Below are 15,620 nucleotides of genomic sequence, written 5' to 3' on the forward strand. Positions count from 1 at the left end.
TTCAAAGGAGAGATTGCTATCAACTTGGGTCCCCAGGTCCCTAATAACTTTCTCTGTACTTAATGGGTTTCCGCCTATGTGGTAATTTGTGGGCACATTGTTTTTGCCAAAGGGTATGACTATACATTTTTTGGCATTTAGCTTTAAACCATAGCGCTGGCACCAGTTATCTGTCTCTGTGAGACCTTTTTGAAGGATGTTTGTGTCAGCTGGAGAGTGGATTATGGCGCCCAGTTTGCAGTCGTCGGCGAACTTGCTGAGCCATAGTCCTCCCACGTTTGCCTGTACCTCGGAAAAGTATATACCGAACAAGAGTGGTCCCAGGACAGAACCCTGTGGGACGCCACTTGTGACCGGTTTCGAGTCTGACATGGCTCCAGCAACTCTCACTCTGTGGGTTCTGTCTTTGAGCCAGTTTGCGACCCATCTTGTGACATAGGGGTTTATATTTAAGCTGGATAGCTTATCTATGATGCCCGAGTGGGGTATTGTGTCAAATGCCTTTGCAAGGTCCAGATAGGCTGTGTGGACTACCTTCCCTTCATCTATGGCTTTGGTGACTGTTTCAAGAAGTCAACCAGGTTCAAAAGGCAGGATCTGCCCTTGACAAAGCCGAACTGGGTAGGATCTAGTGTCTGTAGGTCCCCAATGTCTTTGTTTATGAGCTCCATGATGATCCTCTCCATAGCCTTGCAGACTAAGCTAGTCAGGCTTATGGGCGATAGTTTCCAGGGTCCGTAGAGGCTCCACCTTTGTGGAGTGGGACCACTGTTGCTGTCACGCCATTCTGTGGGCACATATCCTGTAGTGAGGCTGAGATTGTATAGCTGTTTTATTTGAGGGATTAGTTCCTCTTGGAGTTCATGTAGGGCGCAAACCGGGACGCCATCTGGTCCCATGGAAGCAGTTTTTTGCTTTGGAGAGGGCAGCCTTCACCTGAGCATCAGAGATGTTTGGGAGGCAGCCCTCTGCCGGATAGATACTTGCTCTTTTGGGAGAAGTTTGCACTGAACCTGTCTGCCAGGATATTGGCAATGTCTGTGGGTTCAGTGTATTTTTTGTCGTTTAGAATCAACTCAGAACAAGTCTGGGAGTTGCATCCCAGGTTTCTAACATAACTGAAAAAAGCCTTATGATTGTCTTTGGTGTCCTGTGCAACTTTTCTCTCGAAGCTGGCCTTGAAGGATTTTATCAGGGATCGTAATTTTTTGCTAGTACTGATCAGAGATGCCTTCCCTATTAGGGATTTTGCTCTATCATGTAGTAGCTTCCTCCTTCTGTTGTACAGTTTATTTATGGCAGGGGTCCATCAGACTGGACGCCTGCCTTTGGATGATTGGGTCTTGGTTTTGTTTGGGATAGCATGATCCATGCATTCCTGGAGATGTCCATAGAATGCGTTTATATAGGATTCTGCAGTTTGGGCCGTAGTTTCCACTGGCCCTGGGGCCTTGAAGGATTCCACTTCGGTTTTGAGAAGTGAGAAGTTTGCTTTTGAGAAGTTTTTCACTGTGGTTTTCTGGGCTGGGGCGGGGTCGGGATGTGGACATCCAGTGAAATTAATTTATGGTCTGATCTTACCAATGAGGGATATACTTCTGGTGTGGAGCATAGAGTCCCCATGTTGGTAATGATCAGGTCTAGTATGTTGTCCCTCTTGTGGGAGTGGTGACTAGTTGTTCCATAGCATTTGAGTTTATAATTTCCAGGAACCTTTGGGCTAAGGTGCTGGGGCTTGAGTAGTGCTCCCAGTCAATATTTGGGTAGTTGAAGTCACCCAATATAATGGTGTTCGGAGAGATCTTCATGTTCTCCAATGTTTTCAGGAAAGCCGAGTGGGATTCCTGACTTTGAGAGGGTGGTCTGTAGGATGCTATAAACTGAAAAGCAGTCTTGCCCACTGTTAGTTGCACATGGATGGTCTCCGATACTTCGTGCAATGCCACTAACCTATACTAAATCGAGCAGATTTCTTCATCCATTGAGAGAAGGAGAGACAGTGAGGATACAAATGGCAAAAGGTTTCAAACAGATTGGTCAAGTAACAGGGATATGTGCCAAGACGAGGTCCTACTTCATAGAATCTGAGGATGTGGAGTACAGGAGAAATCGCAGACATCTTCTTCCTGTATCAGAATCAATATCGCAGCATTGTTCCTGTGATAGACTCTAGATCTCAGAGCAATCCAGACAATGTTACTGTTGCAGAACATGTCTTAACTTCTACTTCCATTCCTGATGATGTTCCTGGTGTCCACAAAGTTGAACATTCAGCAGAGACAGTCCCAGTTGCTAGAACGAATTCTAATTTCTGTGTCACACAATTTGGTTGTATTTCCAGACCTAGTGTGAAATATACAGCAACCTAGACATATATATGTATTTAGTTCTGTATAATTCCATGACAAAGAATTATTTGTATTAACTGGATGTCAACTGATGTCATCAATATTGCATGACCTACTTCTCAAAGGGGGAGGATGTAGAATAGTGTGTGTGTGTTGTACCCTTAAGAAGCATTTCAAGATCAGCACGTGCATACAAATAGCAAGCACATGCTAGCTTCACTGTCATCTTGAGTGTGCAGCCAGAGAGTGAGCAGGTATGTGCAACAGTCAGTTGGTTTACAAGTTGATCCAAGTTAAAGTTATTAAGCCTCAGTGCTGAAGTGTTTGTACATAATAAAACTGCCTTAACAGAACCCACAAATGTGAGTGTTTTCTGCTGACTGGATGAGAGACAACTGTCCCATCTTTAATCCATTTAATTTTTCATGTTTTTCTGGTCCACATGTTTGTAAGCCATCCTTCTACGAAAATGTCAATTTTAACAGCAAACTGCTTTGAATCTTAAAACTTTCAGGAAAACATAATGAAGGATTAATCTAACAAGTTTCATTTGTGTCATATCTTATTTCCTGCACAGTCATTCTGCTTTTTTTATGGGGTGCGTAACTTTAGCGCCTTTACTATACTAAATTACCACTTTAAGACACGAGACACACATTCATTAACAGAAAATACAATAAACCATATTAACATTTTTTATTTAGATACTTTACATATATGTTTTCTTTATAACAACTGTTATTTTGTCCAACATTGGATAAACTGCTCAATTCCTGCCTTTCTTGAAACCTCACTCCACCTGCTGAACATTATTTTGCATGTTTTGTTCCTACAAATTCTGTGTAGTTCTATGGAATTTATTCCTTTCCTTTTGTAAAGGTCCCACTTCCATTTATTTTATAATATTCAAAATGTTCTTATACAGATGGCTTAGAATTTGGTTTCCACTTTACAGTAAATGCTTTTGGGGGGGCAGCCAATAGAATTTGGTTTCCATTTTCCAGTAACTTTTTTTTTTTTTTTTTTTTTTTTTTGGCAGCCAACAGATTTAGACTTACTAATCCCTTAGTATATACAGAAAATTCAGATCCTGTATCCCAGCTCAAAAGAATAAAGTTACTTAGTTAAAGCCATTTGCTCCCCCAATATTTCTTATAGTGTACTCTTTAGGGAATTTTTAAAACCTTCCAAATAATCTGCACTTCACACTGTCATTCTGCTCAACTTCAGGAATCTTTTCCTTAAATTTTATAGACTTAATTCGATTTTGCCTAGTACTATGTTAAGAATTATTTTACTGATAAGGTGCACCTACATTTTACTGTCTGTTTGCCAACAATAAGTAGCCACACATCTACTACCTCGTGATCTTCTGACATCACTTTCCTTTTCTGCAGTTCAATTCTAACCTCTCATGTCATCATAGTCACACAGTTATTATATTTTGTTTTTACTGCTAATAATATTCATGAATCTTCTCACCTTCTATTTTTCATTTAATTTAAAAAATATACTCTGACATGAACAGTCAAAAATGCACCACTTCTTTAATTCATTGCAAATACATCTGTACACAATTCATACCTCTCAACTGTCCAAATTTTCACAGAACATCTGTTTTTTTGTCTAATATTTTCATTATGTTCCATATAAAAATGTGTGGTTCGCTATCAAACAGGGAGACCTGAAGTTATTATATAGTGACAAACTTAATTTCAGACTTTGTATCCTTCAGAAAATGTAAGTTACTGCAAAACCTGTTATTCTACCAACTTTCTAAATTTAAAAAAAGCCATAATTAACATCTGTACCTATTGCGAGGAAAAAAGCCATAATTAACATCTGTACCTATTGCGAGGCCTTTGCCATCCCCATTTTTTTAGCTTTTCCAGATTTAGCGCACTAAGCAGTTGAGAGGTACAGTGCAGATCTACACAAAGGTTGTCTGAAGAACAGAATTCCACATCACATTCTATGAAGTGGAGTTGACCATAAAAGAAAAAAAAAAAAAAAACACAACAAGCAAGTTCTTTTAAGACAGATGTACCTAACCATGGCAAATTTTAGGTCAAGTGATAGCAATCCTTCGTGTATCTCTAACTTTTAGTAGCTATAATCTGAGTCGGTACACCCCTACTGTTATTACAGTTTTTTCCACTATAGAATGAGTTTCCTTTCAGATTTTTTGTCTTAAGGTTTATGCAAAACTATAAATTTCCATTTAAAAAGAATTGGAATCAAACAATTTACCACAAATAAAAAAAAAAATTACAAAAACTTTCTGAAGGGATCTGTGATGGCATGAAAACTGGTCCATAGCTCGCAACTGTCCAAATTTTTGACTTTTTTTTTTTTTTTATCATTTGTAGTGTCCGACTGGACTGATCTCCCCGGGCCTCCACTGAAAATGGACTAAATGCTCCAGTACAATAAAAATATAACATAAATTAATGTCGATTAATAAATAATATTAAAGAAATATGTAGAGCAATAGGGCTAATAAAAGTTCCACAGGAGATAAATACAATACAACGATGTATAACGTACATTCCAAATACAACTATACATAAAAAATATTTACAAGATAAAACTGTCTACGATTTGGTGTCAACAGTTCTGACAATCCTTGTAAAAACAGGATTCAGCTGGGATTCCAAGATGGTGGTCGTCTGAGTAGCACCCTCTCCACAAAGCGCTTACCCATATCTATGAAAATACTGCATTAGCCAGCAACTCATAAGCTACAAACAGCCTAAAGAGAAGGAAAACCTGCACTTATCCCGATTTTGTCTTAACAACCTTCAAAATCGCGAATACCATCAGATAAATCCTTTTTACTGTCTAACAAGAGTAGATCATGAGTTTCTACGTGTAAAATAAGAGGCCTGAAGGTTTCAGCACCTCAACAACAGACAGCGACCACGAGGGAAAAAAAGAAACCAAAGCCGCAGTGAGAAAATGCCTAAAGTAGCAGAAGGCATGGACACTCAAACTTCCAAAACCAAGCTATCAGCAATAGTTTCCCCCGGAAAAAGAAGTTACCTCCAAAAGACAAAACAACTAAAGCACAACAGGAACAAATTAAAAAGACTGCACAAAACAAAAAATAGAAAATACCATCAGTATGGAGGATCTGAAAAGCACCCTTTTACCTCTGCAATCTGTTGTCCAAGGTTTCTCGGATCAGCTTAATACATTTGGAGGCACATTAAAACAAATTGCTGAGAGAATGGATTCAGTAGAGGGGAGAATCAAATCTAATGAAATGGAGACAGAGCATCTAAAAACAGAAGTGAGATCTAAAGACAAGGCTCTGACATACAATCAAAAATTCTAGACTTAGAAGCGAGGAGCAGATGGAATAATCTTATCATCAGAGGCTTACCAGAAAAATATGAGCAGAATCAACTGACCCCCACACTTAAGCAAATTTTCAGCTCATTACTGCATCCAAGAGAGTCTCCAAATTAATGTATAATTGAAAGAGCACACCGAGCTCTATATAAAAGTCAAAGCACCACAAGCCCAAGCTCCATTTACGTGAAGCTCCTTAATTATCAAGATATACAAGTGATCCTATCTACATATAAAAAACAAAAACACTTTATATGGAAAACCTACACAATCTCCATATCTCAGGATCTCTCCTAGAAATCAAAGAAAGACGTTGCAACCTTTCCCCATATTGTGCAGAACTAATTAAACACAAGATTAAGTTCCAAATGAGATTCCCAAATACTCTCTCTTTTTACCAGAATAACAAAGTATAGTATGGCTTCGCCCAAGGAAGCAAATCCGATATTCTTAAAATGCTTTGGAAAATTACCGGAAGCATAGTGACGGTAAATACTCCTTCATTCCTTACCAGATCTGATGTTTACTTCTCCCGGTCCCATCCTTCCGACCTCGACTCAGCTGCACACTAACTTTCATAAAATAAGATGATTTTAGTTAAAAGAAAAAAGATTTGCGATCAATTCTAGACCCCAGGAATGTTTAAATTGAAGTGATGCAGCCAGGGATACCCTTAAGCAGTGGCAAACTTATTAGGCAAGTGCACCGCAAAGGTAATCAGAGCTTCCTGCAGACACAGCCCGATTCGAGGGGTCTCCATAGGGCTTTTCTCTGAAAATCCTTACCTCTCTTCGCAGCAAAGGACTTTCTTAACTACAGATCGATGCAGTCAGGAAGATGCATTAAATGCGGAACATTGCCAAGGGAATTATTAAGGTGAGGAGTACTGCTGGCAGTCACCCTCGCAGATGTGCGCTCATACAAGTCAGGGCAATTCCTCATAACTTACATTATTGTAGACGTTACTTAAAAAGAGATTATTTTGGAATAGAAAAGCATCTAGGTGAATGACATGTTTCCTGAGTTTAATGGCAGAAGATGGGAGTTAATCAAATACAGGGGTAGCAGAACGGACTGCAACTGTTTCCTGAGTTTAATGGCAGAAGATGGGAGTTAATCAAATACAGGGGTAGCAGAACGGACTGCAACTGTGATTCAACAGGGTAACAGTTTGAAGGAATTTTCTTTATGTTTCGTTCTGTCAGAAAATAATACTGACCACTGAGTTTTCTGGAAAAGCAGTGACTCTTGAACTCTCTGTGCCCTAAAAGACAACTTGTTCAATTAGTCGATTAAGGTTGTGTCCAGAAGTGAATTAAATCATAGTAAGAGTAACGCTGTGTATGATGACATTAATGTGCATCTCTCCTAAAGGTCGCGCTTTACGATATTACCTGTATAAAGATAGCTGACTGGTATATATTAGCCTAACAGCTCAGCACATTCCGGTGTTAGGTTTTTCCGGGTAGTTACCACCTCTTTCTCTACCCAAGGTGACTTTTTTTCTTGTCTCTACCTGAATGATAATCTGAAATTTACACAAAGTGTCAGAAAAGCAAATCACTACCGATTGTCAACCCTTAGACAACAAGAACACTGATGTAATGTCCGATATTTAGCCTGACTGGTCCACAGTGAACTGTTTGATTGGGAAAAGCATAAACTTTCTCATTTGGTGTAGAGTTTATATGCAAAATAAATGTTTGTGATAGGGATAAATACATGTAATATCTTTGAAGTTTGTGTAAATCGCAGTTAACATATTTGGTGTTAATCGGAAAAGCATAACAATCACCAACCAACGTAAACTATAGGGCAGTGTTAAAGGCTCTAACAGCTATACTATGTTTAACAATGAGTGATGTTTTCCAAGTGCCCTTTTGTTTATCTTTTTATTATATATTTATATAATCTGTAAACATTATTTATAACTATTTACAATAACTGCTCTTCCTTTGTACACACATGCATTGGTTCTTCAATATTTCTCCTCCCTTCTCTCTTTCCCTTTTCTAAAGTTGAACTATAGTCCTGTATACTACTTCAATGTATAAAATGCCTAACAACTATATTTGTTAAGTTACATAGTCAATGTTACACACTCAGCATTTGGCAGAACCTCTAGTTAAGAGCTAGTTGGATATGTTAAGTAGAGTACCTGATGATGACGTTTGGAATTAAGTCAATGATGTACACAGAATGTAAAATTTAGTTATTTTGTTTTTGTCAACCACAGAAATGCTTTAAAAATAAGTTTACCTGTTCTTTTATTCTCTCTCTCTCAAATATAGGGGATATGTGGGTAGGCACTGGGGGAAGTTTGAGAAAGTCCAGTGCTGCATTCTCATTAGCTAATACAAAGATACTTAACTGGCAAATTAACCTTTAGCCTCACATTAGATCTCTGCCTCTTAATTACTTCATAATCACGTTCAACTTAAACAGAAGTCCTGAAAAAATATAGATAAGGTGTGGAAACTATCTTCCTGGAAAGTCAGAGGGCTCCAAGACAAAAACAAAATAAATCTTCTAAGGCACCTTCTCTTAAAATCAGAAGCAGATATTGGTCTTATTCAAGAATCTCATATGGCTGAAGAAGACTGGAGAAACGAAAAGAAAAGGAAATGGGTAAAGGATATAATTTCAGCAGGCAATAGTTGCAATTCTAAAGGGGTAGCAATTATTACTAAAAATTCATTTAAACCCACCAGTATAGATAAGGGTTCAGACCAAGAGGGTAGATGGTGTTATTTCACTTGCCTAACCCCACTACTTGCCAAGCCAGTCTTAGTCCTAACTCTCTATGGACCATGCTCAGGGCAACATGGCTTCATTTTGAAAATCTATAACATCTTACTTAACTTTCCAAACTATTATTATATTCTGGGGGGAGATTGGAACGCAGTAATTGACCCAAACCTTGACCGCTCTAGTAAATCTAAATTATATAATACACAAGCCTCCCTTCCCTTGTTGGATTTAATCTCAGATTTTGGACTGGTTGACCCTGTATCCTTTGGTGATGGCACTCGAAACAATAATAACTACACATTTTTCTAGTTGCCATAACTCTTAGTCACGTACAGGATTTCTTTCCAATCTCCAAAATACTAATAAAATAGCAATTAAAATATCTTGTTGATCCCAGGCTTTTCTCAGATCATTCAAAGATTACTTTAATAATAAATTTTGCACACAGCCCACCTAGAACAACATCTACAGCCACTAATTGGTCTCTAAATAATAATATTCTGCACAACTCATCAGTTACTGATGAGATAGCCATAGCTCTAGTGAAGTTTAATATTGACCCTCGCAAAGTAGATATTCCCTATGACATCCAGTGGGCTGCATGTAAAACCGTAATCAGAGAAATATTTATTCAAAAATCCACACATCTCAAAAAAATGAGGAAAGAAAAAGAAAACCATCTGATGTCCGAGATTAGAGAATTGGATGATAGGCTTCAAATTAACCACACCCCAGCACTGGAAAATGAAATGATAGATAAGAAAAGGAAATTATTTGACCTACACCAATCCAACTACTCCCTACAGGAATTAAGATTTATAACAAAATACTCCAAATGGATACAAACCCCCTCCAAGGTATTAGCCAGACTAATTGAAAAACAAACAGAAAACACCCAGGATACCCCTTATTCACTACCAAAATGCACTTTATAAATCAGATACAGAAATTCTCCATCTATTCCATCAAATATATTCAGATATTTATGCGAGGAACAATCACCAAACAGAAAACACCCAGGATACCCCTTATTCACTACCAAAATGCACTTTATAAATCAGATACAGAAATTCTCCATCTATTCCATCAAATATATTCAGATATTTATGCGAGGAACAATCACCAAATCCCAATCCTTGACATAAAAAACTATCTCAACAACATCACATTCCCAAAGCTCAATGAAGAACACAAAGACATCCTATCTGCCCCTTTTAGTTAACAAGAAGTTATAAATATCATTGGAAAGCTCCAGGTCCAGATGGTTACTCTCCAGATTTCTATAAAACTTTTAAAGGCAAATTAGCTCCTATCTTACTCAAACTATTCAACTGTATATCCCTCAATGGTATATCGGACCTTTACATTAACCATTCAAAGACCATACTAATCCCCAAAAACAACTTGGATAAATCAAACCAGGCCAATCTCATTAATGAACATTGACATTAAAATTCTATCATCCTTGCTAGATGACAGACTTAAAAAAAAAAAAGCAATCATTTCCTTGATATCCAAAGAACAAGCAGGTTTCATGTCCAAAAGACATACCTGGGACAAAGCATTTATACTAGAAACTATATGATTGGCCTTACCAAGAAAGATAAAAATCTAAGGTACGCGATGATACTTGACGCATGTAAGGCATTTGATAGGGTCAACTGGAATTTTCTGTTTACAGTGCTATCTTATTTTGATATACCCACCGAGTTCATCAATATGATCAAGATTCTATATAATAACTCCTACACGCGTCTATATATAAATAAGAAACACTCAAAACCGATAAAAAATCTCAAATCATACCAGACAAGGGTGTCCTCTCTCCCCTCTTCTATTCAACTTATATCTAGAAACTTTCTTTCTTTCCATTAGGCAAACAACACACCACTCAATACCCAAAACACTTCATACGAAAATAGGTTTGACCACATTTGTGGACGACCTGAATATATATTTTGAACATCCTTTGACAGATACCAAGAAAATAGTCACTACCTAAACACATCTGCTCACATCTCCGACTATAAAATGAATCTAAATAAATCCTACATATTCCCGATCAATCCTGCAGCCCATAGAGAAGACCTATTTTCAGATTCTCCCTTTAACATGACATTGTTGTTGTTGTGTCTTTCGGCTTATCCCGGTTGGGGGTCGCCACAGCGGAACTCCGGTCCGCTAATGTTTGGTAGTGGATTTTTACGTGCCGAGTTACCAGCCCTGACGCACAACCTTCAATGAAGGAACGCCCATTCATGCATGTCTCCACACAGAAGACGCTCTAGCTGAGAATCGAACGGGACAACGTCTTACTGTGAGGCGACAACGCTAATGCAGCACCACTACCGCCTTTAACATGACATACTCTTGTAAATATTTAGGAATTTGCTATGACCACTCCTCCTCTTCTACAGTACATTCCAACATATCCAAAATATGGTCAACACTTTCCCAAGACTTGCCCAGATGGCAACAGATGAAACTGCCTTTACTAGCTAAAACATCTATCATTAAAATGAACATCCTCCCAAAGCTTCATCATTTTTATGCAGCTCTCTCCTCCATTCCCAACACATTCTATAATAAAATCCACAAAGCACTTGCAAAGTTCATCTGGCATCCAAAGTCGATAAGGGTGTCATATCAAAGACTTATTTTCCCAAAATCTAAGGGAGGCCTTGGCATGCCAGACCTTCAACTCTACTATAGAATCCTGCATGCCAGTAGATCAATTATAACTGTCAACTACCATCCGAACAACCATATGTGGACTCCCTTTTGGGTAAAAATGTGGTATAATCATGTTCTGGAAAATAGTTTGAATCCCAAAGCTCTCCCCTTCTTAGACCCACTAACTCTTGGAAAGTTAAAATTACACCTCATCTTAAAGGATAAAATCAAATCCTTCCAAAAGATTTTTAAGTCCCTGAAATTAGAAAAAGCTCTCCTATTTCAGCCCATCCACTTAAATCCCAATATCAAACTGAATAATAACATGGATTAACCTTGCAGATTATCCTCTAATAAAAGATTAGACATTCTGAGGTATACATAAACACAAAGCTTTTTCACCATTAGAACTACGAGTTACCTTAAATTTCTTTAAAGGATACATTATAATTCTGCAGCAAATCAGAGAAATTAATGCATCCTTAAAGATCTCAGTATTGTTGACTCTTGACTTCCACCAGGTATCTAAACTACTACAGATCTTAGCAAGTAAGAAGAATATGCTGTCCCTCTCTCATAAATACAATTCAGTATCAAGATAGGATAGTATACGCGAACTTGTGTCTTTCGGCTTTTTCCCGGTTAGGGGTCGCCACAGCGGAACTCCGGTCTGCTAATGATTGATAATGGATTTTTACATACCGGGTTACCAGCCCTGACGCACAACCTTCAACGAAGGTACGCCCCATTCACGTACACCTCCACACAGAAGATGCTCTAGCTGAGAATCGAACGGGACAACATCTTGCTATGAGGCGACAACTCTACCGCAGCACCACCACCGCAGGGATCAAAAAGGGACTATCTTATTAGAAGAACAAAAGTCATCAGCCATTAAATCCACTCTTTTATTCTCCCCGTTTAAAAAACTTACTTATACACAATTTATGATTAACAATAACTTATACTACACTCCCACATATTTAAATAAATGTAACCCTAATGTGTCTACTGCTTGCACCTGCTGCTCTTACCCCCATGCTGATATCCTACATATAATTTGTTTTTGTGTTACTCTCACAGTATTTGGTGCTCTCTCAAAGTGAGACTCGACAAGATGGGCTACCACAAATCAACCCTTTCGTGGGAGATGGCAATATTACACATTACTAATCTTAAATTATCCAAATTAAGATTCCATATCCTAATAAGACTTTGCTTATTAGTTAAATTCTACATCTCCAAACATCGGCTAGATCGTTCTAAAATGTCCTGGAGAGGGTTTAGGAATATGGCTGTCAACTACATTACTTCACAAAAGCTCATAATAACAAATTTGTATAAACATACATATTTCCAGATATTCTGGAATGTCATATTTGAGCTTTTGGCTGACAACTAATTACTGATATTCGGAGTTGGTAAACTACAACTAAAAGCTCTTCCTTTTTGTTTCTTTTTTCTTTTCCCTCTAACACCCTTTTGTTTCCCATATTCCCCTCATTTTTGTGGCTCAAGATAAGTATACATGTTTTTCTATCCTATCTCATACTTATGTCTTAAGCAGAGGCCAATACATTGTGTAGTTACAGTACCTACCCTCCTGCATATATGTTGCATTATCCCTAAGCAGCACTGTTGTACATATTGTATATAGTTATTAATTGTATGATCTCTTCTGCATTGATGTGCATTTCTAAACTGCAATTGTTTTGTGTTGTCTAAAGCAAATTGAATAAAAATTCTATTTGGAAAAAAAAACAGGATTCAGCTGCAGAACAGTATTCCGAATACAAAGTAGCAGACACTGTAAAATGTTTTCAGAGTCGTTATTGCTGTTGAATATCTGCACTTTACCTGCAGGAAGCGGTATTGAAAAAAAAAAACTGTTTTGCGTGCATTACACATGCACGCTCGATTTGTCATGGATGCTCGCTTTCTGACGAACGGAAACAGAGCTACCTAAAGACGGGTGGGTAGCCCTTTTGGCAATGTCATGACTTACCCAAAATAAAAATCAAGGTACTTTGTGGGTCAGCCCCTGGCTGAGGGAATACTAAGTCCAAAAAGGTTTCTCTTCAGATTGGTAGAACAGTTTCATTTAATTTTGACAGGCTCATCCAGAGTATCTGCAGTAGAAAACCTCTGTATGGGGATCTGACTAAGTAAAAGAACTAGCAGGTAAAGTAAAGTTATTTGCAACCAGTTGTTAATCAGGCAGGATAAGTGCAGCATATTATGGGAGAAAATTGTTTGGGTATGCAGACTTCCCTCCTGGAGTGTGTATTGTGATTAAGCCTTGGAATTTCATGTCCAAGTGCTATTTCCACCAATCTTCTGAAAAGGAACGTGCAGCATGCGGGTATGCTGGCAGTAAAGTGCATAAAGAAACAACATCAGTATGTGTCTCAGTTGTGATCGATTACACAACACAAAACAAACTGTAGTGGTATAGAGAACACATTATATGACATGCTTACAACTGTGATGAGCGGGAAGCAACCAGTGGTTGCGATAATACACTAGTACCGACAGTCATAATTCTACAACAAGAAAGGTTCCGCTACAGTCAATAATTATGCTCAATTTCTCATATAATTGTAGGGTTTTTTTTTTTGGAGAATCCTTGAGGACTGATGGCAGACATTTAATTTCCGACTTAACAGCCTTCGGAAAATTCATGTTAATGCAAAACCTGTTATTCTAGTAACTTTGTATGAGCAATATTTAAGTGTCCCTATTTTGGGGGCCTTGACCCCCCCCCCCCCATTATGTATAGCTTTGTGAGAAGTATGAAACGAGTGCAACTATTCAATAATATTAGAGCACATAACGTTTCCCATTTTCCAAAAATCAATGAAGTTGAGATTTACTGTAATGTTTAAACAACACAAAAGATAACCACACGTAATTGGGAGCGAAACAGTTAGATAAGCTATCATATCGATGACTACTGAACATAAAACCGTATACGCGTACTACCTTGCGAAAGGTGCATACAATTTACAACTAATTTACCAGCAAGCACAATCTATACAGATGCTAGCTACGCTCGCATAACTGACAACATAAACAATTAAAGTTCTCACAAAATTAAAATGATCATAACATAAAAAACTTACTTTTCTGTAAGGTAGTCTTCAACAATTCCTTCATTTAGTAATTCCCTGACTTTCTGCGGCGTGGAAGCTGAACTCAACAAACGCGTGTGAAAATGTAAACTTCCAACAACCGCAGTCCTAGGCGATGCCATCTTAGGCTTACTGTTATGTCCTTCACAATCTTTCCCCAAGCAACGTGAACGCCAACAATAGTTCCGAGTTCAGCGCAAATGTGCAGTTGTAATAGCATGTCTTGGAAAGCAATAGTTTTTTTTCAGTTTTTTATTTCTCCACTTCTTTTGGGTTTCTAATACTATGTCGGAAATGGATTCCATTCCTAAGTCAAAGTACGATTAAACTCATGAAGTTAGTACTGTTTCAATCTTTGATGGCAGTCAAAACTGCTCTTCGCAGCGCCCACAATGTGCCCAGTAAATAATGACTCCTGCAATTCCTACGGGGTTACCACCTGTCCCACTTTGCAAGGGACAGTCACTCTTTGGGCAGTTGTGTCCTGCAAAAACAAAAAAATCATAAAAATGGCAAATGTCATGAGATTTTAGGGCTCTGAAACACCTAAATGTTGTAAGAAACAGAATAAGCAACTAAAATGCTACAAAAATAAGCTTTTATTTAGGCAAAAAGGTGAAGTTATGTCCTTTGTACTGACTGTGGGTATGTTCTGGCCTGCAAAATCTGATGTCTGTACTACAATTGCCCCACTTTGGGCATTTGAAAAGGTGGCAAACCAAGGTTACATGGATTGGTAATATACCTAAATACAACTGTAGACTCTTTTTTATAAGACCCGTTGCTCCTAATACTATTGGAACTGTCTGGGTATCTTTCTTCCACACTGCTCTGTGCTCTCATTTCTGCCAGGTCCTGATATTTTATGACTTTGTGCCTCTCTGTACACAAAACACTGTAGTCACTGGGTGTAGCGATTTCAATGATCAATGCTACTTTTGCCTTCTTTTCTTGGACCACTATATCTGGTTTTCTAGCATCTATCTTTTGAAATGTTGGTAACTGGTGATCCCATGTGATATAAACTTAATTTTCTATGATGCTTTGTGGCTCATGTTTCCAGTGTTTTTCAGCCACTTCAGTACCATAATGTTTGCACAATCCCCAGTGCAACAGTCTTGCTACATTATTATGCTTTTCAGTACACAGTCCTTCTGCCATTAATATGTCACAACCAGCAACAAGGTGTGCGACTCTTTCCAATTCAGTTTTACAAAACCTACATTTGTCTGTTTCTCCCACATGTTCAATAGATTTTGTAAACCAGCGTGTATGTAGCCCACTATCTTGGGCTTCCAATATTAACCTTTCATCTCTTAGTGTGAAATTGCCTCTCCTTAACCGTTCCTGCGTTCATTCCTGA

At 38.2% G+C, this 15,620-nt stretch overlaps 1 protein-coding gene across 1 annotated transcript in view; it reads right to left on the reverse strand.

Moving 5' to 3' along the window:
- LOC122815105 (nuclear-interacting partner of ALK-like) overlaps nucleotides 1–14,392 on the reverse strand; it is a 592,488-nt gene extending 578,096 nt beyond the window's left edge. Inside the window, exon 1 of the mRNA XM_044087347.1 lies at nucleotides 14,249–14,392. Coding sequence (XP_043943282.1) covers nucleotides 14,249–14,282 — 34 coding nt within the window. The 5' untranslated portion in view covers nucleotides 14,283–14,392. The remainder of the gene's footprint in view (nucleotides 1–14,248) is intronic.
- Nucleotides 14,393–15,620: the final 1,228 nt, after the last annotated feature.

Source organism: Protopterus annectens, chromosome 11.part0 (assembly GCF_019279795.1).
Source record: "Protopterus annectens isolate FY-2018-M chromosome 11.part0, PAN1.0, whole genome shotgun sequence".
NCBI classification, from domain to species: domain Eukaryota; kingdom Metazoa; phylum Chordata; order Ceratodontiformes; family Protopteridae; genus Protopterus; species Protopterus annectens.